The sequence below is a fragment of the Microcaecilia unicolor genome, chromosome 1 (genome assembly GCF_901765095.1).
Source record: "Microcaecilia unicolor chromosome 1, aMicUni1.1, whole genome shotgun sequence".
NCBI lineage: Eukaryota > Metazoa > Chordata > Amphibia > Gymnophiona > Siphonopidae > Microcaecilia > Microcaecilia unicolor.
Window position 1 is genome coordinate 724527836 of NC_044031.1, and position 24847 is coordinate 724552682.

The 24847-nt window shown below is 41.1% G+C and overlaps 1 protein-coding gene across 1 annotated transcript in view; it reads left to right on the forward strand.

Moving 5' to 3' along the window:
• PDE8A (phosphodiesterase 8A) overlaps positions 1-24847 on the forward strand; it is a 487954-nt gene that overhangs the window by 438480 nt on the left and 24627 nt on the right. Inside the window, 4 exon segments of the mRNA XM_030189604.1 lie at positions 3784-3832; positions 3944-4079; positions 14894-15092; positions 21294-21511. Of these exon segments, the coding sequence (XP_030045464.1) occupies positions 3784-3832; positions 3944-4079; positions 14894-15092; positions 21294-21511 (602 nt within the window).

The following is a 24847-nucleotide window of genomic DNA, read 5'->3' on the forward strand; positions in this document are numbered from 1 at the left end:
GGGCGTATCCCAGTGGCGTTCCTAGGTGCAGCGTGGACCCCCCCCCCCCCCCCCCCCCCCCGGCAAAAGGACACCTCCGCGAAGGACCCCCCCCCCCCCCCCCCCCCCGCCTGATGCACGCCGCCGGGGGGGGGGGGGGGGTGCCAGGCACGCCTGTCCTCTGTTGTTCGATGCTTCTTCTCTGCCCCGGAACAGGAAGTAACCTGTTCCGGGGCAGAGAAGAAGCATCGAACAACGGAGGGCAGGCGTGTGCGGCACCCCCCCCCCCCGGCGGCGTGCACCCGGGGCGGACTGCACCCACCGCCCCCCCCCCCAGGAACGCCACTGGCGTATCCAGACCTTACGGTGGGAGGGGGTCAGAGCCCGAGGTTGGGGGCACATTTTGAGTGCCACCCCGCCACCACCGCCTCGTGCCTTCTTGCCACCCCCCATCGCCTCGCAACCAACCCCCGCCAGCTGAAGCCTTCCTTCAGCACCCTCTCTGGCGCAGCCGCGTTCCTGCCCTGCTCTTTTTGCTCCTCCTGTCCTGTGCACGCTAATGCTCCTCAGTTTAACGTAAAGGAACGTCAGCGTGCACAAGACAGGAGGAACAAGAAGAGCAGGGCAGGAATACGGCTGCGCCAGAGACGGCGCTGAAGAAGGCTTCGGCTGGCAGGGGTTGGGTACCCCCACAAGCCAAACCAGGGGCCCGGACATAATTTGCGAGGGCCCTGGCCCCTCGTAGCTACGCCCCTTCTGAAACTCAGTAAGATTTCATACAAAGACCCCTACTTACTGAACTGCATTAAGGTTTCTGAGTTAATGCAAAAGTTAACCTACAGTAGCTTCAAAACCTTTGCAGTAATTCTTGGAGACCTTCATACACTTGGAGGAAGGCTGCTATGCTGTTAACAACCTTTTGTTAATTGCTGTTTTGCATTACAGACGCATGGTTAACTGCAAGGTAAACTCCCACCCACCCCCTATTGTGAAATTACATGTTAGCAACGTATCATATTAACAGTATACACTGTGTGTGTTTTTATTTAAACTCCACATTGTTTAACCATGTTAAATATGGTTTAGTAAGTAGGAGCCAAAATGCATGTGGAGGGTAGTTTTATAAGGAGAGGTGCCTGTGAGGCTCATTTTCAAAGCATATAGACTTACAAAGTTGCATATGTTACTATGGGGCTCATTTTCAAAAGAGAAAAATGGCCAAAAAGTGGCATGAATCTGCATTTTGGCGTTTTTCTCACAAAAACATCCAAATTGGTACTTTCAAAAACCAATTTTTAGACATTTTTCTATGCAGTCCATCAGAAGTGTGTCTAAATCACAAGGGGGCATGTTAAAAGCGGGATCTGGACGTTCCTAACACTTGGACGTTTTTCAGCCATAACAGAACAAAACTAAGACATTTTAAGCTAGACCTGTTTTTATAATGAAAAGGCACAAAAAGGTGCCCTAAATTTGACCAAATGACCACTGGAGGGAATCAGGGATGACCTCCCCTTACTCCCCCAGAGATCACAGACCCCCCCCCCCCCCCCCCCACTCCCAAAAATGTGATTTAAAACATTACTTACGGGCCTGTATGCCAGCCTTAGATGTTATACTCAGGTCCATTAGAGCAGCATACAATGCAATGCAGACAGGTGGACCCAGGCCCATACCTTCCCCTACACTTGTGGAAACTGTACCCGTATATAGGTGCTCTCTTCACCCATAAGGGCTATTGTAGTGGTGTACAATAGGGGGTGGTGGGTTTTAGGGACTCAGCAGACAAAATAAGGAAGCAGCAGTGAGATGTGTACCTGGGAGCATTTATTTGAAGTCCACTGCAGTGCACCCTAGGATGCCCCATTGCTCTCCTGGAATGTCTTTGTGACCAATCTGCTAAAAATGCTGGCTCACTCCTACATCCCAATGGCTTGATTTTGTGCGTTTTTCACTTGGATGTTTTTTGGGGGGTTTTCAAAAATGGACCAAAATATAAACAGAGCATAAAAACATCTAGCAAATAGCCATTTTTGAAGGAAAAAAATAGACATTTTTCTGTTTGAAAATGGCTATATTCCTCACTTGAATTTTGAACGTTTTTTAGCAAAACATCCAAAGTTGGACTTAGACTTCATATTGAAAATGCGCCTCCACATATATTAATAAATAAATATGTAACTTTGTAAGTCTATGTACTTTGAAGACGAGCATAAGCCGTGGAAATCTCACCTACTTTCTAGGCATGGGCATTTACACCGGCTCTTGAGTAGATGTAAATGTCCGTGCATGGATTATTCACATGCACATGTAAGTTAGTGAGGTATTTTTATATTCTACTTGTGAACTCTGCTCAAACTCCATCCCTGTACATGTGTCAGCAAAGTATGTGCCGTCATGTCGGAGCATGTATTTTCACAAGTCAGTGTTTTTATAAGAAGCCGTTTACCCACGTATGTGGCCAAATGCACGTGAAAATGACTTTTTAAATTACACCCAATATGTATTATACTGTACACACATCTGTTGACATATTATGGATATTCTAGACCTGTGTATATTGTGCTCACAGTTGTTTACATGTTATGATGTACTAATGTAGTTCATTTTAGAACACCTTTTTCTTATACTGCTTTGTTGTCCGCCTTGAACTTGAAGGTTATGTGGATTATAAATGCCAAAGTTAAATTAAATTTTAAACAGTAAGAAAATACAGAGAGTAATTTGGAGTGTGCATTTCAGTCCTCTCCAAAGTGCTGGGTTTTCTTCCTTACGGCTTTATTGTTACATTATAGTTGGTACGTTGTCCGTTGCCATATGCTTATTTTTAATAACACTAAATGGAAATATTAAGATGTGAGAACTAGTCTGATATAAAAGTGAATACACTTTACTTGTAAAGGTAAGAGTTAAGAATGAGATTTAGAGGATAAAAGTACAAAAATACGATTGTGTTTTTTCTAACTAACCCTTGAAGTACCAGTGCTAAAACTTCTCCGTGCTAAAAGGCAGCAATTTCTGGAGGGAAACTTTTTGAGTCCCTTCACTTGATTTTCAGATGGAAGACGCAGGGCTACAGATAGCACAATGTGCATTCAAAAAGCTGCAGTGATCAAAAATTCTCCTCCCTAAGGGCTCCATTTACTCAGCTTTGGTAAACACTAGTGTGTGCTTACTGTAGCTTAAAAGGACTTACCGCGGGACACACTGTGGCATCCCACGGTAAGTTCTGAATGTACACACGCAAACGATGTACTAAAAACGATGTTTCAATTTTTCTGGGGAGTGGAGAGTGGGCATTTTTGCGCTAATTGGTTAGCGCATCTACATTGCCACAGGCTAACTTCATGGGATTAGTGCGTGAGCCCTTACTGCCTACAAAATAGGTGACAGTAAGGGTTCATGCACTAATTTTTGGTAATGGCTGTGTGCCAATGGCAAAATTAACATGTGACCATTAATTCAGAAAATGGAGCATCAGGTATTTTCTGGTAGCAATAAAAATGGCCTTAGCACACAGGAAAGACCTGTATAAGGGTGTGCTAAGGCCACTTTCTACCGCAGCTTTTAAAAAGACCTCTAAATATGTCCCTTAACACACAGAATGCCATAATTAGTTGGTGCCCTTCAAGCTTGTGAAAGATGAAAACTCTGGTAGAGCAGGTTGGAGTACTTGACAGTCTTCCACACAGTGGCTGAGGTTTAATGATAGGGTTACCCGTGTGCACTAAAGTTAGCAAATTTGAACAGAAAATAAATACTTGTAATAAAAGTATTTTTCTAACTTTTATTTTTTTTAAACAGGATGGTTTGCGAAGATTATCAGGCAATGAATATATGTTTTCATCAAAACGTAAGTTTGTGTTTTGCAGAGAGATATGAATGACTATGGTGAGGAAAAATTAGCTGTGCAGCAAAAAACTATAGATGTTAACTTTTTTTCCTAACATTTCTGATTTAACAGAAACTCATCCTATTCCAAGTCATCTAACCTCTTCAGTTTCCCTTACTGACATCCCACCACGCATAGCACAGGCGATGGAAAATGAAGAAAACTGGGAATTTAATATATTTGAATTGGAGGCTGCAACCCATAAAAGGTTGGTTTTGCTGAATTGGTATTGGAACTTCATTCATGCTTAACCATATTTTGGAGAACTGTTTTTGCTTTAAGAACAGTGAGAATATGGTTTTCTTTATTCATTGAAAACAAGATGTAGGCGTTACTGGAAAGGTTAAAATGACTAGATTTTAATTCTAAGTATCTGTGAGGGCCATTTTCAAAATCCATTTACCTGGGTTTACATTGGCTATCTGAAAATTACCCACAGGAAACATAGGCAAGCGCGATAGTGTTACTTCAGAGGAAGAGAAGCAGGTACAGATCTCTGGCACTTTTTCCCTAGGAGGCTCTCAAAAGAAAGCATCCGTTTACTTTCCCTTTAAGAACTTGTCAAAAGACTGTAGGTATTTATTTATTGCATTTGTATCCCATATTTTCCCACCTCTTTGCAGGCTCAATGTGGCTTACAATACATCATGAATAGTGGAAATATATTAGAAAATAGACATTTAGTGTTACAGAAGGATCATTGGGCAACATGATAATGAAGAAACATGATAGTAGTATAACAAGCAGATATTATAAGGCAGTCCTGAATATACGTGGAGGAGTTGTGTATGTTCACATTGGTTGATCTTTGTGGTATGCCTTGTTAAAGAGATAGGTCTTCAGCAGTTTGCGGAAGTTCATTAGTTCGTCAATCGTTTTTAAGTTGCGCGGTAATGCATTCCATAACTGTGTGCTCAAGTAGGTAAAGTTTGACGCGTGCATTAGTTTGTATTTTAGACCTTTGCAGTTAGGGAAGTGCAGATTGAGGAATGTGCGGGATGATCTTTGGTATAGGTACCCATGGGCTTCGTGACTGTCCTCAGTTTTTTGAAAATTATGCCAAGCAGAGAAATTTCCCTATGTGAAAGTGCACATTTTGGGGGTAATTTTATCAAGGGGTTTTCTCTTGCAAACCCTGTGTTCTGGGAGATAATTTAGGCAAAGTGCAAGCAGTCATAAAGTACACACATAGGTTACAAAATGCCTCCCAAGCTGATGTAAATGTACGTAACAGCATACCTGTGGCTTAGCTGCTTTTCTGATACTATTTTATAAAGACACATAGGCAGCTGTGTGCTTTATAAAATAGCCTCAAATAGGATCGTACTTGGCCCTGCAACCTAGGCAACCTGTTTTTAATTACCCTGTTGGGAGGTAACTTTATAAACCTTTTTTGTGCGTAAAATGCCTCATATGAAATTGAGGTAAATTGTAAAGGATATTGGTTGGCATGTGGCAAAGAGGTCCTCCCCCTGATGCAATTGGGGTTTAATACCCTGCAGAACATGGTCCGTGTAGGCAGCAGATCTGGAGCTTTTAACAGAAATTTGAACAAACAAGAATAATTAAGCATTGAACAATATAGACTGCATAAGTGTCTCTGGCCGATGAAGTGGCAGGCGAATCATGAGCTGAAGGCTTTTGTGAAAAGAGTCGGCACTGAGGTCATTGATATATAAAAAGTATAAAATGTAAAAGTGTTGAGCGTTTCCATAATGTGTTATATGAAATTAGGGCACTCCTAAAAGTACTTGCAGCACGTCCTTGTACGGTGAGCAGATCGTGGTTGAAGTTGAGATCTACATAACGTATTCAAGTTGAGATCTACATGACGTATTCATTGATTTTCACAATTCTTTCTTGTCTCATGTGTTTAGACTGTCAGTATCTCTGGTGTTGCTTCTGTCTCATTTCTCTATGTTCTGTTAACTATCTTTTGCGTGTACTTTCCTGTTGCAGAATGGCATTCTTTTCTTTGTTTTTAACTTTTATTGTACACTGCTCTGTTATTCCTTCAAGCTGTATATCAAATAAAATAAACCATAAACCATTTTATCAAATGCGCACTAACGTTTAGGTCTGCTTGAGGGCATGTCTGTTCCTAGTTATTTAGGCGCAGTTTCTGCCAGTATTTTATGATAGAGGTGCCTATATGCCTTTATAAAATAGGTGAGAAATAGGCATCCTCCTGGTCAATTAACCTAGGTTCTCTCATAAAATTAACCTTGTGGAAGGCAATTCTAGAACAGGACACCTATGTAAAGGGTGCCTGGAGAGCACCTGGTAGGATGCTGTTTTGTAAAGGAACGTAGGCACCTATTGTTCCCTTATAGAACTCTAGCCTAACCAGATAATACCCGCTTAACTTACTAGACCAGGCCACAATATGTTTAGGTGACTCAGATGGATGTGACCTTTCCTCTTGTGCAATCTTTGATGTTGGCAGCAGTAGAAGCTTGAAGAGAAACTGAACCTGAAACTCCTTGCCCAATGGGATACCTCTGCTTCATCCACATCAATGGATAGGATGCTGTAGCCAAGCCTTGAGACCCATGGCACTGGTGTCCCTGTCTTCCACATTGGGTGAGAACACAAGTATACCCTGGAGCCTAGATAGGTTCGTTTCAGAACTGCCTCCATCTAGTTAGGCGCAGATAAAGCAAGAGTATTCCTGAGATTCTAAATACAAGGCTACAGCGTTCACAGACTTACCCTTAGAAATCTACTGTTAATTATCATGTAAATCAGATTTACCATGTAACATGTTAGAGACAAGTTTTATATCTATATGTCTTATGTGTTTCATGGCGTGGAGGAGTGGCTTAGTGGTTAGAGTGGTGGACTTTGGTCCTGGGGAACTGGGTTCGATTCCCACTGCAGGCACAGGCAGCTCCTTGTGACTCTGGGCAAGTCACTTAACCCTCCATTGCCCCAGGTACAAATAAGTACTTGTATATAATATGTAAGCCGCATTGAGCCTGCCATGAGTGGGAAAGCGCGGGGTACAAATGTAATAAAAATAAAAAATAAAATATTTTGTATTTACCACTGAATGCTGGTTAGGCTAGTTGTTTGAATTTTGGTCTAATTCCCTGTTGGTCACCATGCAGAGTGGTAAAGACATCCACGTTTGATCCCTGCAGTGTTCGGTTTCACTTATTCCATGCACGAATATTGTTTCCTATTTACAGAACAAGCTTGCGCTGACATTGAAGTTTTTAGATCAGCAGTTAATATATAACATTCTAGGCATTTAGGATGGTGTTTTTCCAACAAATGTTTTAAGTATTTTTTGGGACATACTATTTCTAGTCACTTCTTCTTTTACGTCATTTCATGTATATGTGTTGATGACTGCGTCTGTAAATGATGCTTTTCCACCAAGTATAGCGTTTGCTGCTTTGAAAGCAGCTGTGGTACTGATGACTAACTTTGACTTGCAAAGGTATGTGCACTTTTGTTTTTATGCTATATGATCAGTCTTAGACTCATACCACTTTTTACCCTTGGATTATTTGTTTTTTCGATAACATGCCAAGTTGTGCTGCTCTTTATACTATATTACACTCTGGTTCATTTAACATTGGAACCATTTGTGTCTCTGTTGCTTTAAGCAAATGTCACCGGCTTTTTATCGAAGAGTCTGTTTTTTAATATATTAAAAGGATCGCAGATTGGGTGGCTTTCAGAATTGTGCCGTCTTTGCAGTTGATTGATATTTAAGTATTGGTAATATGTAAGGTTTGATGTTCGGTAGTATTCATACTATTTATTTATCCACAATAGGCATTAGAGGTCTTTATGACCACAAGAGACCTGTGTTCCAATTGATCTTTTGACCAACTTTCAATACTTTTACCTTTTTTAGCAGAAGTGTCATGTATTTAAACTCATTTGTTTCAACACATAGGCAGCTTTAATTATCTTTTCACTGATAATGCATACTTTATGTCTGATTATTAAAAGGATATTAGAGTATATATGGCTTTATAAGGAGAAGACTATGAAATATTGTGGTGTCAGTCAGTTAAAAGTTTGACTTTTTCTTTAACTTTTGAGCAACTGTTTTTTTATACATATCTTGTTTTTTGAGGTTAGATTCACAGGCCAGTTAGGTTTATCTTTATGCTTAGTTTGTTTATTTTGATCTACGTTTTTTTATTTTTTATTTTTTATTTAATCTGTACACCAGTCATGCATTTTACAGTAATCCCACTGGCTTAGAAGGCATGTTGATTGTATATCTGGTTTTTATTTTGTATATCTTTTTTTATTTTATATGAAGGGAAATGGGACTTGATATACCACCTTTCTGAGGTTTTTGCAACTAAGTGGTTTACATATATTCAGGCACTTATTTTGTACCAGGGCCAATGGAGGGTTAAGTGACTTGCCCAGAGTCACAAGGAGCTGCAGTGGGAATTGAACTCAGTTCCCCAGGATCAAAGTCCACTGCACTAACCACTAGGCTACTCCTCCAGGTGGAAATATTTTTATACTCTGTTCTGTTTTTGCATTACATTAATATTTTAATTACTGTAATATATTTTCATTCCTTTTTTATAGTTATATTTATTTTATATGTTTTATGACTGAATTTTCTGTTTTGTGTAAGAACCACTGACGAAGGCTTAGGATGCCGAAACACGGCCCTTGTTGGGTTCAATCTGTCAGGATTGGGAAATATTCATTCTTCAGACTTTGGATGAATAAATGACTTTATGATCCACTTGAGGACTATGATTTAGCTTCATCTACTTTTGTGTTTTGTCTGATTCTCTTCCGGAAGACAGTTTTTCCTGTTTGTACTAACCGGTTAAGTTCCACTGAAAATGACCGGTTAGCTCTGAACAGGCAATTTAACTGACCAGGAGCCGTTTCTGGCTGTTGAAATCACTTTGAATGTTGACCCCTTAGTTTATATGTGCATTGCACGTAGGCGTTTCTGTGGACATAGTTAGCACACAGCGGAGGTACAGTTGCAATCTATATACAGATACATATGTAGAGTGAATGCACAAATTTTCACGTTGAGCAAGTGTTCCTTTGCCTGATATTGGAACTGGTTCTAGGGGCCTGTTTTATAAACACTTAAAGGCTCCTTTTCACATAGGCTTCCAGTTAGTTACCTCCCACATAATTATTTGAGTCCGTTGTAGTTCTAGTGGGTTTAGGACATTTCAGCTAGAGAATCTGAACTGTGTTCAGTATTTTCAGCCTTAACATGGACCACAAGAAAATGCTTACTAATGCCCATATAAACTTAATAAGTGCAAGTAAAATTCATATTGAGCCACATTGAGCCTGCAAATAGGTGGGAAAATGTGGGATACTAGTGCAGCAAATAAATAAAGCTGTGCTCTGCAGTATTGCACCAAGAATGAATAGATTAGCAAGTCTTCATGTTGTTATCTGCTATCATATTTTGTTTCTAAGATTTGTTGAATATTTTAAACTTCTCTGGAACTCCTTCCTGAATTTCTTTTAAGTTGGGAATTTATCAAGGTGCCATAAAAGGAGGAGTGGCCTAGTGGTTAGGGTGGTGGACTTTGGTCCTGGGGAACTGAGGAACTGAGTTCAATTCCCACTGCAGGCACAGGCAGCTCCTTGTGACTCTGGGCAAGTCACTTAACCCTTCATTGCCCCATGTAAGCCGCATTGAGCCTACCATGAGTGGGAAAGCGCGGGTTACATATGTAACAAACAAACCTTGATTTAAAAGGTTAGTTCTATGTCTGTGCACTCATACTTGGTTTACATAAGTTTAGAGGAAATTAGCACTTATGCGCACAAGGCCTAGTCTATATGCGTAACTCTGTACTGCAGGTCGCTAACTCCTGTGGTAAAGGACTAACATCTGAAAGGGGCTATGGTACTGTCTTCCCCCCCCCCCCCCAATCCAAATACCCCTACCTCTGTGGTCATACCTTATTCCCTGGTGGTCCAGTGGGTCCATGGGCAGGAGCAATCACCGGTTGCTCCTGCCGTTCCAGTGTCATTATTCAAAATGATGCCCCTAGCAGTTGTCTTGTGGTACTAAGGAAACATGATCCCTCCAGTGGTAGTACCACAAGACTATCTGTAGGGGCACCAATTTGAGAGACAGTGCTGGAAGGGCAGAAGAGACCAGGAATTGTTCCTGCGCAAGGACCCACTTGGACCACCAGGGAGCACAGAGGATTGGGGGGGGTGCTTGCTCAGGGATGCAGGTGTGTGCACTGTGGTGGATCATTGAGAGGTGTGTCTGGATTGGGGGGAATCATCGAGGGTGTCTGGGACAGAGTTGGGGTCATGTGGGGGGGGGAATCCCCAGAAAGTGACAGCCAGGAGCATCGGGCCACAATTTTGTGACCCACGCTCCTCGGTGATAAAATAACCTCAACTTTTAACTGTGGTTATGTTATCTGCTATACCGTGGCTTGCAGAGTGAACCCAGTACACAATTTAAGCCATAATGAACTGCTTTCCATGTGTTTGCATATTTTACATCTCTTTACTGTGTAACCTGCAGTGACTTAAATATCATCACATTAGGGCAGGGGTAGGCAATTCCGGTCCTCGAGAGCCGCAGGCAGGTCAGATTTTCAGGATATCCACAATGAATATGCAGGAGATAGATTTGCATACCATGGAGGCAGTGCTTGCAAATCTATCTCCTGCATATTCATTGTGGATATCCTGAAAATCTGACCTGCCTGCGGCTCTCGATGACCGGAGTTGCCTACCCCTGCATTAGGGTAAGACAACCTGCATTATTTGCCCCTTAATGCGACTTAAAGGGCACTATTGCAGGTTATTGCTGTAACGCAGCTTGATAATTCCCCACACACACACACACGCACCTAAATCTGAAAGAAGTTAAAATAGATTAGAGTTATATAACTTTTTAAGTGATATATACCTGGAAGAGCTCCGTCAGTCCAGCTCTTGCTAAAGGTAAAAGGAAAGTAAACATTTCAAAACTGAATCACCAAAAGTAGGTCTAGAATTAGTTTGCACAATGAAAAAAGTACCTATGAAAACACCTGATTGCCTGAGAATTGACCCCCTATATTTCCAGTGTATAAACCCCAAAACCCAGTGCCCTAATGTTATAGCAAAGCAAATAAGCATTTTGAGAATACCCTTTTCCTTGTGGAGATATTCCCCAATCGGTGCCAGCATACCTAGCAATCTATAAAGCAAACCAGCACCAAAGCACAACTGGTAGGTGCCATATGGTGTTTTATGAGTGAAGCTATTTGCTGTGTTTCAAGTTAATGAAAAGCACAGCCTGGCCTCTTTGTAAATACTGTCATTGTGTCTGTGCAATCAGACAGTAATATGAAATTAGCCATGAAGTCCTTGTAGACACTGGAAGATGGGACTAGAACAGTTCATTAAGCTTTATATGTCGGAGCTCCCTGGAGAGGAACTGAGTGATGCAAGTCTCTTATCTTTTTCCCAGGGGATTGAAAGGAGAAATACTTCATTAGATTCTGCTAGGCTGGGAAACCTGCAGACTAGGGAAACAAGTATTTTCGCTTTTTTCCATTCATAGTTTATTTATTTTACTAGATCTCTTTGGAGGGAAGTTCAACATTATTTATGCCCTCTACAAAAGGGAATGCATGAATTGTTTTTACTGTCACTATTATTGTATTACACTGTTAGACACAGGCAACACATGGGACTATCTGAATATCTATAAAGTATTGCTTAAATTCTCATGATTGATTTTTCTTTGTTGTTGGGTGATGCTGGAGATGGAAAAATCAACCAACTAACAACGTGTCTATAACAGAGTTAAAATTCAAATTTAACCCATTGGCAACTCTAGTTTTGGAAATGCCCTTAGTATAGGAAAAATCTGCATTTGGATTCTAAAATATCATTTAGACTCCCCTTTCTCCCCCCCCCCCAAAAAAAATTTTGAAAATAGAAATGGAGGTTTTAATGTGTTACCAGAGCTCCATGAGAATCTGGCAATAAAAGACATTTCCTGTGCTATGAAGTGGCTGTGGTAGGAAAACAGACTGTATTGCCACCTGTACCTCCATGGCAAACAAATTCTTCCTAAGTAGAGCACTTGCAAGGTGAATCTGTTTGCAGCAGTCCTGAAAAAGAAGATACTGTTCTTCTGCTCTGAGAGGAGATTAGAAGACAAACAAGCCTTTGATGCCTTTTTCATTCTTTGGGGGACAGGACTCCTTTTGTGCATAGTTTAAACAATTTTTATTAAATATATATAATAAATCAGTACAAGAACCCAGTAACAACTTGTGCAATAATTAACTTGCAACAACATCCTATGCAACTTATAAGTACAGAATAGTAAATCCCCCTCCCTTACCTTTTACCCCCTGAGTGACTGGAGGACATGGTTGTTATAACCTCAGACCTCTGCCGAAAAAAAAGAACATCACTCCTGGATCTCGTTCAAATCCCACCCTTCCCATCCCCTCTCTACCAATCCCGCCCCTAAGCCCAATTCTAATCAAATGAACCCATCCCAATCTCCACTTACTCCCCCATCCCATCCCACCTGAAACCCATAAATAAAGGATAACAGAGATGTGTGCCCCCGCACACTTTTAACAGAAACGCCTAAAAATATCAGATGGGCAAAGTGTTCTCACATTAAAGAGCTCCTTTATGCATGTCCTTCAACACTTGGTAAAATTCAGAAAGCACCAGGTAACTGTGATATTCATAGCTCTCTTTTTGACTTAGAGGGATTTGGTTTTCAATTCTGCAGTAATTATACCCCAGGAAACAAATCAACTTGGGGTTTTCTCCACCCTTAATCACATAAATCCAGGAATAATTGTTCCACCCTAACATCTAGTCCCTAGCTTTTATTGCCTAGATTTTGAAGGGGTTGTAATTTGATCACACTTTTTTTGGTGAGCTGTCTGAACTCTTTCTGGCATCTAGAAAGGAATCTACTAGAGGGTTTTGTGGTTTCACATGGAGGAATTTTGCCATCTGGCATAAGAGCAAGACCATAGATACCTTCTCTTGGCCCACATAAACATAACTTGAATATCTTCTACATTTCTTTGAGTTCAGATTTGAAATCAGCTGTGTCAGTATATTCTGTGATTACTACATATCGCCATAGGAACTCTGTTTTTATACAGTCTTGAGTTGTCAGCTTCCTACGAGGCTAGCTTCAATTGTGGCATCCCATCAAACCTTTATCTCTGTCATCGAGCATCAATGAAAGCGCATTTTGAACCTCTGAACTCTCTTGAGCTAAAGTATATGATCTGAAAGGTTGCATTTTTGATGGCAGTCACTTTGGCCACTAGAGTCTGTAAGCTCCAGGCCCACCATGTACTGGATTTCACCATAAATAAAGGATAACAGAGATGTGTTATGTAGGGTGGTGCTTCATACTCATCCTGATTTCTTGGCTAAGATAGTTTTGGTTACATCTTGGTCAGTTGTCCTGTCAACATTTTTCCCCAGGCCATATGCCACTAAAGGTAAAACTGCTCGTCATACTTTAGATTGTAAGAGAATTGCTGCCTTTATTGGGATCAGAGCCCAAGTCCATCGATAGTGTACCCCAATTTTGGAAACGCTGTGAAAACACATTCCATTTCCAGCTGCATAAGACTGCCGTTCCTCCTGTTATACCCGGGAAATGTTGACGTTTAGAAGAGCACATTAAGGCCTGTTTTGCTGCGGTTGTGGTAGCAGCATTTGCCAGTTTAAGGTCTGCCAAGGAGATTTCCAAGGCTGTGATGTGGTATTCAGCCCACATATTCATATCGCATAACTGCTGTTGGGATATCTCTCTGCTGTAACTTTACAAATAACAGTCCAACTCCTTCTTTGATAGGACCTTTTTTATGATTTTGAGATACTTTCTGATTGTATATACTTTTTATTTCTACATAAGCGCACAACTATGGAATGGCCTCCCAAAAGCTGTGGAAACAATCCATGACCACCTGAACTTCAGGAAATCACTAAAAACCAACCTCTTCAAAAAGGCCTACCCCAACGACCCTACGTAAACCTACTCACCCAAAGCACAACATGACTAATGATTGTACTGGACAACACACAACCTTCATCCCTTCGGACCCCCACAAATACCTCATTTGATCACTATACAACTTTGTATTTGTTATCAACCGACTGGGCAAACGCCTAACGGTACTATGTAAGCCACATTGAGCCTGCAAATAGGTGGGAAAATGTGGGATACAAATGCAACAAATAAATAATAAATTGTCAGTTTTCTAATTAAAAAAAAGGGGGGGGTCTCCAAACAGAAACCGCTTTTCATCAACTGGCAGCCATGACCCTATGACCTCTAGGGATCATGCTGCGAAAAAGCCATATTTGGCAGCTTGTTCCTAGCAGTAGTACCATTTTAAAGCCTGGTCCTGTTAGGGCAGGAGTGATGGGGAATCACTTCTGCTTCTTCCATTAGCCACCAGGAAAGCCCCCAGCAGGTGCCAGGAGGGGGTTGGAGGTGGGAGCTTCATGTTGAGGGACTTGGCAGTGGAGTTGGCTTAGGACTTGGACTGAGGGGATTCTATCGTTGGAGTCTGGTACTTTTTCTTCCACTGCCCCCTTTAAAAGACAGTAGGCCCAATTCTGGGCTCATGATATTTGTGTTGCTGTGGCCAGGAATGCAAGATGTTCTGGCTGCCGCAATACAAACTGAAATTTACTGAGTTCAGTGAAGTGTGGTAAATTTTGTTGCACAAAAATGTGACAAATCAGGTATAGAAGGCCAGGAAAAGCTAGTGGGTCATTTTGGTGTTTTACAGGTCATTAAATCTCTCAGGAGCTAACTCTCATAAGACCACATCATTTTAGCATAGCTTAGTAAGTAGATCCCTTCATTTGTTGATGTTTGAGGTTTGACCTTGTATTTCTTGAATTTGTTATTGATTTTCAATATTTTATAAAGATATTTTATAAACAATTCTCTTTAAAACAATTACTAGAATAATGGTAACTAGAATACTGGTAGTCTGGCTTTATGATCTCTTAATGTTTGTTGCTTTCCTCACACAGGACTTTGGTTTATCTTGGTCTCAAAATATTTGCCCGATTTGAAGTTTGTGAATTCCTGAATTGCTCTGAATCGACTCTGAAGTCTTGGTTGCACATTATTGAAAGTAACTATCATTCAACCAACTCCTATCATAATTCTACTCATTCTGCAGATGTGTTACATGCCACTGCGTATTTCCTGTGCAAAGAAAGAGTAAAGGTAAGTCACTGTAGATGGATATTATATAACTCGAAGTGCTAATCTTGGCATATTAACTGATAGTGGAGGAGTGGCCTAGTGGTTAGGGTGGTGGACTTTGGTCCTGGGGAACTGAGGAACTGAGTTCGATTCCCACTTCAGGCACAGGCAGCTCCTTGTGACTCTGGGCAAGTCACTTAACCCTCCATTGCCCCATGTAAGCCGCATTGAGCCTGCCATGAGTGGGAAAGCGCTGGTTACAAATGTAACAAAAATAAATAGTGTATGCAACATTTTTATTTCCATAAATATCACAACAGATGTCCCCAATGTAGAAATTCCAAAACCTTGATATTAAAATTTCTTGACATGCTGGTCGTCTGTTTGACATTTCAAATATTTTATTGGGCAGGAAAGTGTTCTTCAAATACTATAGAGGCAATATGCTAAAATTCATGCTAAAATTATTTTAATATGCACTTGCTAGAAATGTTAATATGCACAGTAAAGCATCATGTGGAGGGCATATCAGGGATTCTAGACAAAAAGGCACTTAGGCACATATGTTACCCCTGTTTTCTAAAGACCAGTAGTGTACCATGGGTGGGGCAGTCCGCCCCAGACGCAGGCAGCAAGGGGGGTGCACAGCAGTTGCGCAGCTTTTGGCTCTGCCATTCCCCTGCCCCTCTGACGTTGCTTCCTGTTCCAAGGCAGGGGATCAGCAGAGCCGACAGCTGTGCGACAGTTCCGTGCACCCCATTGCTAGGAGGAAGGGTGGTGGTGGGGTGATGCGCCTTGGGGGGGGGGGGCACTACAGCAACCCGTCCTGGATGGCAAGCAAGCTAGGTATGCCACTGATAAAGACAACCTATGTGTCTGTGCTGCTTTAATAAGTTATCCCAAGGAAAGCAGATGCACACATTTACACTGATCCCGAGGTGTTTGTAACTGTGTGCATGAAATGAGTTTGAATGTATCGTGATGCTGAATACATTAATGACACCACACTTTGAGCATTCGTGCTTTTCCTTTATGAGGTGACCTTTTATCTGAGTCGTCTTTATCTGCCCACTCATTTAGATACCTGCTGAAGTCCCTTATAGGAATTTGATGGCCATGATTGTTAGGTGAGGGGAGTTATCAATATGAGCTACATTTAAAACGTGCTATTGTACTGTTAACCCCAGTTATTAGTAACTAGGTCTCATTGCATAAAATGGGATCTGTGCCACAATTGCACAAGTAGTGGTAGAATTCTTAATGGTAGCCCACGTTAACTTCCCCCCTTAGTGTGAAGAGTTTCAGTGTCTGGTAACCAGAGCTGATATTGTGATGTCATAATGCCTCAATCCACCAATGCCTAAGAGCCAACCTCATCAGTGAAGTCACAATGGTTTGATTGCCCTGTACTTAGTTCATTTTTATTACATAGAGATTTTTTTTATTAATTAAGGGGGATGTTATAAATGCAGGCTACATTAAAACATGTTATTTTACTGTCCCCATTTATTAGTAACTAAGTCTCACTGGATAAAATGGGACCTGTGCTAAAATAGCACAAGTGAGTGGTAAAATAACACATCTTAACCGTAGCTCGCATTGATAACTTCTGTCCTTGGTGAATATGGGATTTGTGTTACAAGACATATGAGGAGAGACTTGCTGCCTGAACATGTATACCCTGTAGGAAAGGAGAAACAGGGGTGATATGATACAGACGTTCAAATATTTGAAAGGTATTAATCCACAAACAAACCTTTTCCGGAGATGGGAAGGCGGTAGAACTAGAGGACATGAAATGTGATTGAAGGGGAGCAGACTCAAGAAAAATGTCAGGAAGCATTTTTTCACGGAGAGGGTGGTAGATACTTAGAATGCCCTCCTGCGGGAGGTGGTGGAGATGAAAACGGTAACGGAATTTAAAAATGCGTGGGATAAACATAAAGGAATCCTGTACAGAAGGAATGGTTCCTCAGAAGCTTAGCAGAGATTGGGTGGCAGAGCCGGTGGTGCGAGGCGGGGCTAGTGCTGGACATACTTCTACGGTCTGTGCCCTGAAAATGGCAGATACAAATCAAAGTCAGGTACACACATAAAGTAGCACATATGAGTTTATCTTGTTGGGCAGACTGGATGCACCATACAGGTCTTTCTGTGCCGTCATCTACTATGTTACTATCTTACTAATATTGATAAGAACACTACATGAATTGAGACTTACTGTACATATTGAAAATGTATAAACTGAAAAGCTCCTAATTCTCCAGCCTCATGTGTGATTTTTTTTAAGGTCAATAACCCCTTAGGGATAATGTTATAATATGCTTGAGCTGTAGAACTACTACTACTAACAGTGTGTTATTCATGTAGGCTTTTATACAATTCCTCAGGGGGAATAGGTGCATAAATAGAAGGTGCACAGGCACATGGGAGTAACTTTATAACATGGTACATATACAAATTCTCAAGTACTTACCTGACATATAAATGCAACATATGCACCTGTATGCCATTATTTCTCCTATGATCATCCTGAATACTGCTCTGAAAAGCCAAAATTTATTAATTGTTGAGAATGTAAATATTAGAAAAGTTCAAGACACTGATTTCTTTGAATAAATCCCCGTAATGTAATTCTTGAGCAAAACTAATATAGTACTGGTTTCTGGCTTAACATAGCTCCATTGTTTTTTGGTGGGTTTTTTTGGGGGGGGAAGGGGGAAGCATAATACAATACAAATTGACAGAATAAAACCCAACTCAACCTAAACCGCAACTAAACCCCCCACCCCCAGTCCCCCAACTATCCTACTATATAAATGATGAGTGACCGACGTGCCGCACATGCGCAGAACAGCGCAGCTGTTCTGTGCATTTGTGGCATGTCACAGATCACTCCCGACGTGGTTAGAGACAGGACAGGAGGACGGACCAGAACGCCCCAGGCAGCGGAGAAAACGTGAGCGAGCAAGAGACTCCCACAATATTGCATTATTAAGACACGTATGAGGAAAGCATCGCTTATCAACGGATACACTCTGGAGCTGTATTCTCTGCCAAGCATAGTTTTCTACAGCCGCCGCGAATCCTCCGAAGAGCCAAACACATGATGTCATCTGACTCGGAAGCCGATGGTCGCCTAGCAACTTGCATTAATCTTTCCTTTAGTGAGCTCTCAGCCCCATTTCCCCATTGAAGGCTCGGAGGGCATGTATAATCGCAGTGCCAGATCGTGACCGGAGAACTCGGACTGGTGGAAAGTAGCATTACACAAAAACAGGCGGGAGAAAGGACTGGAGTCAAGAGGACGTGCTTAGCTTTTAGATTGTGGTCAGAAGTGCACCATATAGATCTCTCCTATCCGTTTTCTCCTCCATTAGCCTCCTTCCTCAGCACACTTATGATTATATAGGTTGTGATATGGTATATCTTGGGTAGTTTTTTTGTAGGGGGAAATTTATTAAATTTAGCCTATTGAGCAGGGCCAATGCAAGGATATGAGGTCTCCGAAAAAAAAAAAACCCTTCAAACTTGCGTCCAACAATAATTATGGCCAATCCTCCCAGAATATCCTGGCAATAACTGGCTGAAATGCATGTGTTGTGCTGTGCCAAATTCTGCTGCTGTTTCTTCATTTTCAGCCTAGCCTTGCACACTCTCTTTCACACAGATGCACACACACTTTCACTGTTTCTCTCTCACACACACACACTCACATATACACACTCTCTACTCACACTCTCTCACACAGACACACTTTCTGTCTCTCTCACAGACACACATACATATACACACTCACTCTCTCTCTTAACTCACTCTCACAGTCTGTCTCTTTCACAGACGCACACACACACACACACTTTCTCTGTCTCTCTCTTCCACACACTCACTCTCACACACACACACATGCACACACACACTTTCTATGTCTCTCTCTCTCACACACGCACTCTCTCACACACACATATACACACTCTCACTCTCTCTACATTTCAGAAATACAAAATCTTGCCTGTTTTAATCACACACGCGGGACACGGAGGGGAGGAAAGAATCCAGCACACACACTCTCTCTCTCTCTCTCTCTCTCTCTCTCTTAACAACTGGCTATAAGGAGCGACTGACCCTCCACTGTCACAGGGACTCCTAGCAACTCTCTCTCTCACACACACACGGGACACGGAGGGGATGGGAAGGGAGGAAAGAATCGCTGGGCAGGGGAGAGAGGAAAAATCACTTACACGAGAGCCTTCCTAGGGCCCGTTTCAAACGGGCTTGGTTCCACTAGTAGCAATCATAACCAATAAGAGTCATTGTTGTTTCTTCAACGACTGCCACTATTTAAAACCATATTTACCCCCCTCCCCCCACTGCGATTTATCAAGAGATGTGTTTTGGTCTTTTGCTACATGCTTGAAAACGCATCCACATATTAAAGGCTTCCATATTAAGAAATGCACAGTAACTATAGGACATCTGGCAAGTTTGCTTAGTTTTAACAAAACTTTGAGTTACTGTGTTCTGGCCTTTCAGGGGAGAATAGTACACAGATGCTCCAAGGCAAGTGTAAATGTGTGCATGCACTTCTATAGTGTATGCATGTGCATCGCTAGCTGGCCGTAAGGGACACCTATAGGTGAAGATCAAATAAAGTTGCTCATGTTCTGGTTGGTATTCTTACTTGCATTCGCGTATATAGATTTTTATAACAGCCATTTTTTGCATGTAAAGATATGCTTTACAGATGGAAATTGCTTTATAAAATAAGGTCATTCTGCAAAGTAGAAATTAACATTTGCTACTACTACTACTATTTAACATTTCTAGAGCGCTACAAAGTGTACGCAGTGCTGTACAAACACAGAAGAAAGACAGCCCCTGCTCAAAGAGCTTACAATCTAATAGACAAAAAGTAAAACATTTAAATTTAAAGTATTTAAGCAGTCAAGCACAAGAGAACAGTCACAGAAGGACCGAAGATGTTGAAGGGTGGTCAGTGTGATCAGTTGTAACTCTGGTTGGAGTAGTGGGAGAAGGTGATAGAAGAATAGAAATAGGTATACTTGGGTGAGGTAAAAGTAATGATTGCTCATGGAAAGTGTTCAGAATACCTACACATACACACATATAGGCCAATATTCTGCCTAAGCACTATCTTGTAACTAAGTTCATTTCTTACACAGCCCATAATTTACAGGTTGGCGGTGTCTGAACAGAGCATGGACAGGGTGCACAGTTATGCACGTAACTTGCAGAATACTGTTGTATCATCAGAACTTAGGTGCACACAGTATGCCAATGTTAGGGCTGGCGTAAGGGCTCATGCCTCAATTACAGTAACGTATTTTTGCTTTTACACTACTGTTGTATAAAGGAAAGTTCTAGAATTAGCTCCATAGTGCCTGTCTTTACATAATACAGGGTAATCCTAGAAGGAAACACCTAGTTTTAGCAGCAAACAAACACAGCAGACCAGCAAATTGCAGGAATAAGGATTTTATTAACATAAAAGCCCGTACTTGGAATTTCCGTATTTCGTGCCATGTTACTCATAAGAGCATATTACCTTTATGAAATAAGCACAGCATGTGCTCCTGTGGGACTTGACAGCCTAGACATTTTGTTTTAAAACTACCGTCTTAAACAGTTCTTAGGATTTTTATAGAATTGTGAATGCTGTTCAGCCCTACAAATGTCCAAGGGGTTATTTTACTAAGTGGTCTTATTAAACCTTATGCGGGTTTTTCCTGAACACTAAGGCAGCAGTAAAATGGCCGATTTTCCGTTTTTTGCTTTAACCGCCATGTGTGAATGTCGCAATGAGCACGTGGCCATTAAAAAAAAAGTAGCACGGGAGCACTTACAAACACCTATTTTGTAGGAGGTAAGGGCTCATATGGTCATCCTGCACTAACCAGTGTGCGGTAATGTGGACAAGCTAACTGATTAGCGTGGAACGCTCACTCTCCTCCCACAGACATGGTTCCTCGGCACTAAAATAAAAAATATGTTTTAGCACACAGATAGTGCATGCCGATTGGGAACTTTAACCACAGGACGTCCGAGCACATCCTGCAGTAAGCTCATGCTGGCACCTACCACAGCTTAGTAAAAGGACCCCCAAATGTTTTGAGTCCTTAGACTATAAAGTAACTCAGCAGTATATATATTTGTTACAGAGCCTAAAGACTAGAAAACATATATCCTGTCTTCTTTTTGCAGCAAAGTTTAGATCAGATTGATGAAGTTGCAGCACTTATTGCTGCCACTGTTCATGATGTGGATCATCCTGGCAGAACAAACTCCTTCCTGTGTAATGCAGGAAGTGAATTGGCAATATTATACAATGACACTGCGGTGTTAGAGAGCCATCATGCAGCACTTGCGTTCCAGCTTACTACCAGGGATGAGAAATGCAATATATTTAAAAACATGGAGAGGTAAGTTAAAACCTGAAATAATCTATTTTATAATTTTTTTTCAAAATTGTATATTTTCCAGTGTTTCATAGTTAAGTACAAGATTATATCATATTATTCTGATTGTGTGGATCGAATATACCGCTTTGACTTCCCTTCTAGAAAAATAAGTTGTGTAGAAGTGGAAATACTGTAAAATGCAAAAAATAACTTACGTAAGCAAAGTAAGTTTTGTATTAGACATGTTTTCCTGTCCAACATGACCAGCTCCATACCAGTAGAGATCTAATCTTCAAAAAACATCACAACAGACAGCGATGGTCTTCCTCTCTCCCACTCCCTGGCATCACAAGGCATAAAGTTAACATCACCCTGGAGTATGTTGTGATATTAGTATATACGTTATGCTACAGCACAGATAATCAGAACTTGTGTCTCCTTGATGGTAAGGGAGGTGATTCAGAAGTCTGGTAGTGGTGGTCAGTGATGCACAAAATATTGCTGAGCCCTCCTTCAAGGTTCATCAGAGCTCCTGCTTTTGGGGCAGACCCCAGATAGATCCCCCCAGTGTATAAAAACAGGCATGAATGTAATTACAGTGGAAAGACAAAGACATTTTAGTAAATTGATAGAGTCGCTGGATTATTTATGCATCTGTATTCTACGAGTTGCAAGAAAGTTTGTTCGAAGAATTAAACTTCAAGTTAGAAAAGAACCTGAACTCTTCACTTGCTGACTTTTAGTATAACTCTTCGCAAGTTACTGTAGCTCTGTCTGTTCATTTTTCAGCTTTAGCTGGTCAATAATAATATAATCATACCTTCTTCCCCCTCTCTATTGGAAGATGTCATAAAGTCAAGGCACCAAACAGAGCTGCTAGTTTTTCAATTTTACTGCAGGAATGGGCTTTTCCTTATTTCAGACATTATCTCAGCTAGTGTAAACTCTGTATTCATACCATTCCTGCAAACAAAACATCATACAGCTCATGTTAAACCTATTTGGTTAATTATAACCTCACATGGGGTCCATTGTTTAAATGTTTGAAACTTTTATTAAGTTCAATAATGCAACATATGGACTGATTACCCACATCTGAACAGAATCAATCTCGCAAACATCAAAGAAAAAAAACTCTCCCCTCCCCACCACCCAACCCGCCCTACCCCCAAAAATCCCACCCAATAAGAACAGTCAAAAGTAATCTCAACACAGGTTAGCAACCAAGCTCACACTAATGAATCCCTCTCGAAATTTGATATGGCCGCCAGACAGTTTGAAAGTGGCCAATACTGTCCTTTTTAATAGCAGTCAATTTGAACATCAAACAAAGGAAGTCTAATTTAACCAACAGCTGCTCTTGAATTGATGGCTCCATCTGCTTCCAGATAGCAGCCAGGCAGATTCTCGATGCTGTCACAACCGAGGCAACCAGGTGGTGGGAATCATCGTCCATACTGACTGGCTACCCATTTAAAAGAAAAGTGTAAATTCTTGGAGGAACAGAATCGTGCAGTAAGTCCCCTTTAAGTTGACACCATTCCCCAATACTGCTGCGCCTTAATTCAATCCTACCAAATATGAACAAAGATGCCTTCAACATCACACCCCCTCCAGCAACAGCCCATGTCATTCCCAAAACTCCATTTGAAGCGAGCAGGTGCATAGTACCACTGAAACAACATTTTGTATCCATGTTCCATAAAATTAGATGCTATTGAAACTTTTAATAATTTCACATACAATACCTCCCACTAATTTGAGTCCAATACTTACCATAGTATTGCTTCCCATCGCTTCTCATAGGTGCGGACAGCTGGGTAGCTATAAAGCAGGACTCTATAGAGCCTAGAAGATAGAACTACCCCCTCTCCCATGCAAAAAAATCTTAAAAAGAGACCTGTTGCCCTGCAGCCAATCTGGTAATACTTTTTTATGCTTAAAATCTCTTATTTGGCAATAATAAAAAGTCGCTATTCATCCTGTAACACCTCAAAGGGAATAAAAGAGTCCTGAATCATCAATTGACCCAACACTCAAAGCCCCTTCCTCGCTCATTTATGAAACACTTTGGGTAGAAGACTTTGACATAGCATATTTCCTGTTTGAAAATAAGTGGAGGAGTGGCCTAGTGGTTAGAGCACCGGTCTTGCAATTCAGAGGTGGCCAGTTCAAATCCCACTGCTGCTCCTTGTGATCTTGGGCAAGTCACTTAACCCTCCATTGCCTCAGGTACAAACTTAGGTTGTGAGTCCTCCTGGGACAGAGAAATATCCAGAGTACCTGAATGTAACTCACCTTGAGCTACTACTGAAAAAAGTGTGAGCAAAATCTAAATAAATAAATATGAGATGGATGTCCGTTTGACTTGAATGTCCTTTCAAACTGCCCTTCTGTGTAACTTCATGGAGTGTCCCCTAGTCCTTGTACTTATTGTTAGGGTAAGTGATTGAATTCACATTTACCCATTCCATTCCAATCAGGAGTTCTAGACCTCTATCCTATCTTATCTCCCCTCAGTCATTTCATTACCATCCTGAAGAGCCCTAACCTCTTTAGTCTTCCTGTTTATGAAAGTCATTCCATCCCCTTAATCATTTTGATTGCCCTTCTCTGTACTGTTTCCAGTCCTACTGTATCATCTTTGAGATGCTGCAACCAGAACTGCACACACTACTAGAAGTGCGGTATCACCATGGAACGATCCAGAAGCATTATGATATTTCTTGTTTAATTCTCTGTTTCTTTCCTAATAATTCCTAACATTCTGTTTGCTTTTTTGGCCACCACTGCACACTGAGCAGAAAATTCCAATGTTGACATTTAAATCCTTTTTCTCTGTAGTGACTCCTAATGTGGAACCTAAAATCATGTAGTTAAAGTTTGGGTTACTCTTTCCAATGTGCACCACTTTGCACTTGCCTCATTAAATTTCATCTGCCATTTGAATGCTCAGTCTTCCAGCCTCCCAAGGTCCTTCTGAAATTTCTCGCAGTTCTCATGTGTCATCTATAAATTTGTCACCTCACTCATCATTTTAATTTCCAAATCATTTATAAGTATATTAAAAAAGCATAGGTCCAAGTACAGATCTTTGTGGCAGTCCACTATTCATCTTCCTCCATTTAGAGAACTATCCATGTAACACTGTTTTCTGTCTTTTAACCAGTTCCCAATCAAGGCCTCCTATCCCTTGGACTTATCAAATGCATTATGAAAATCTAGATAGACTACATCGGCTAGCCCTCCTTCATCCATGTGTTTATTATTCAAACCTTCAAACTAGTGAAGCAAGACTTTCTTTGGCTGAAGCCATATTGACTCTATCCCATTAAACCATGTTTGTCTATGTGTTCA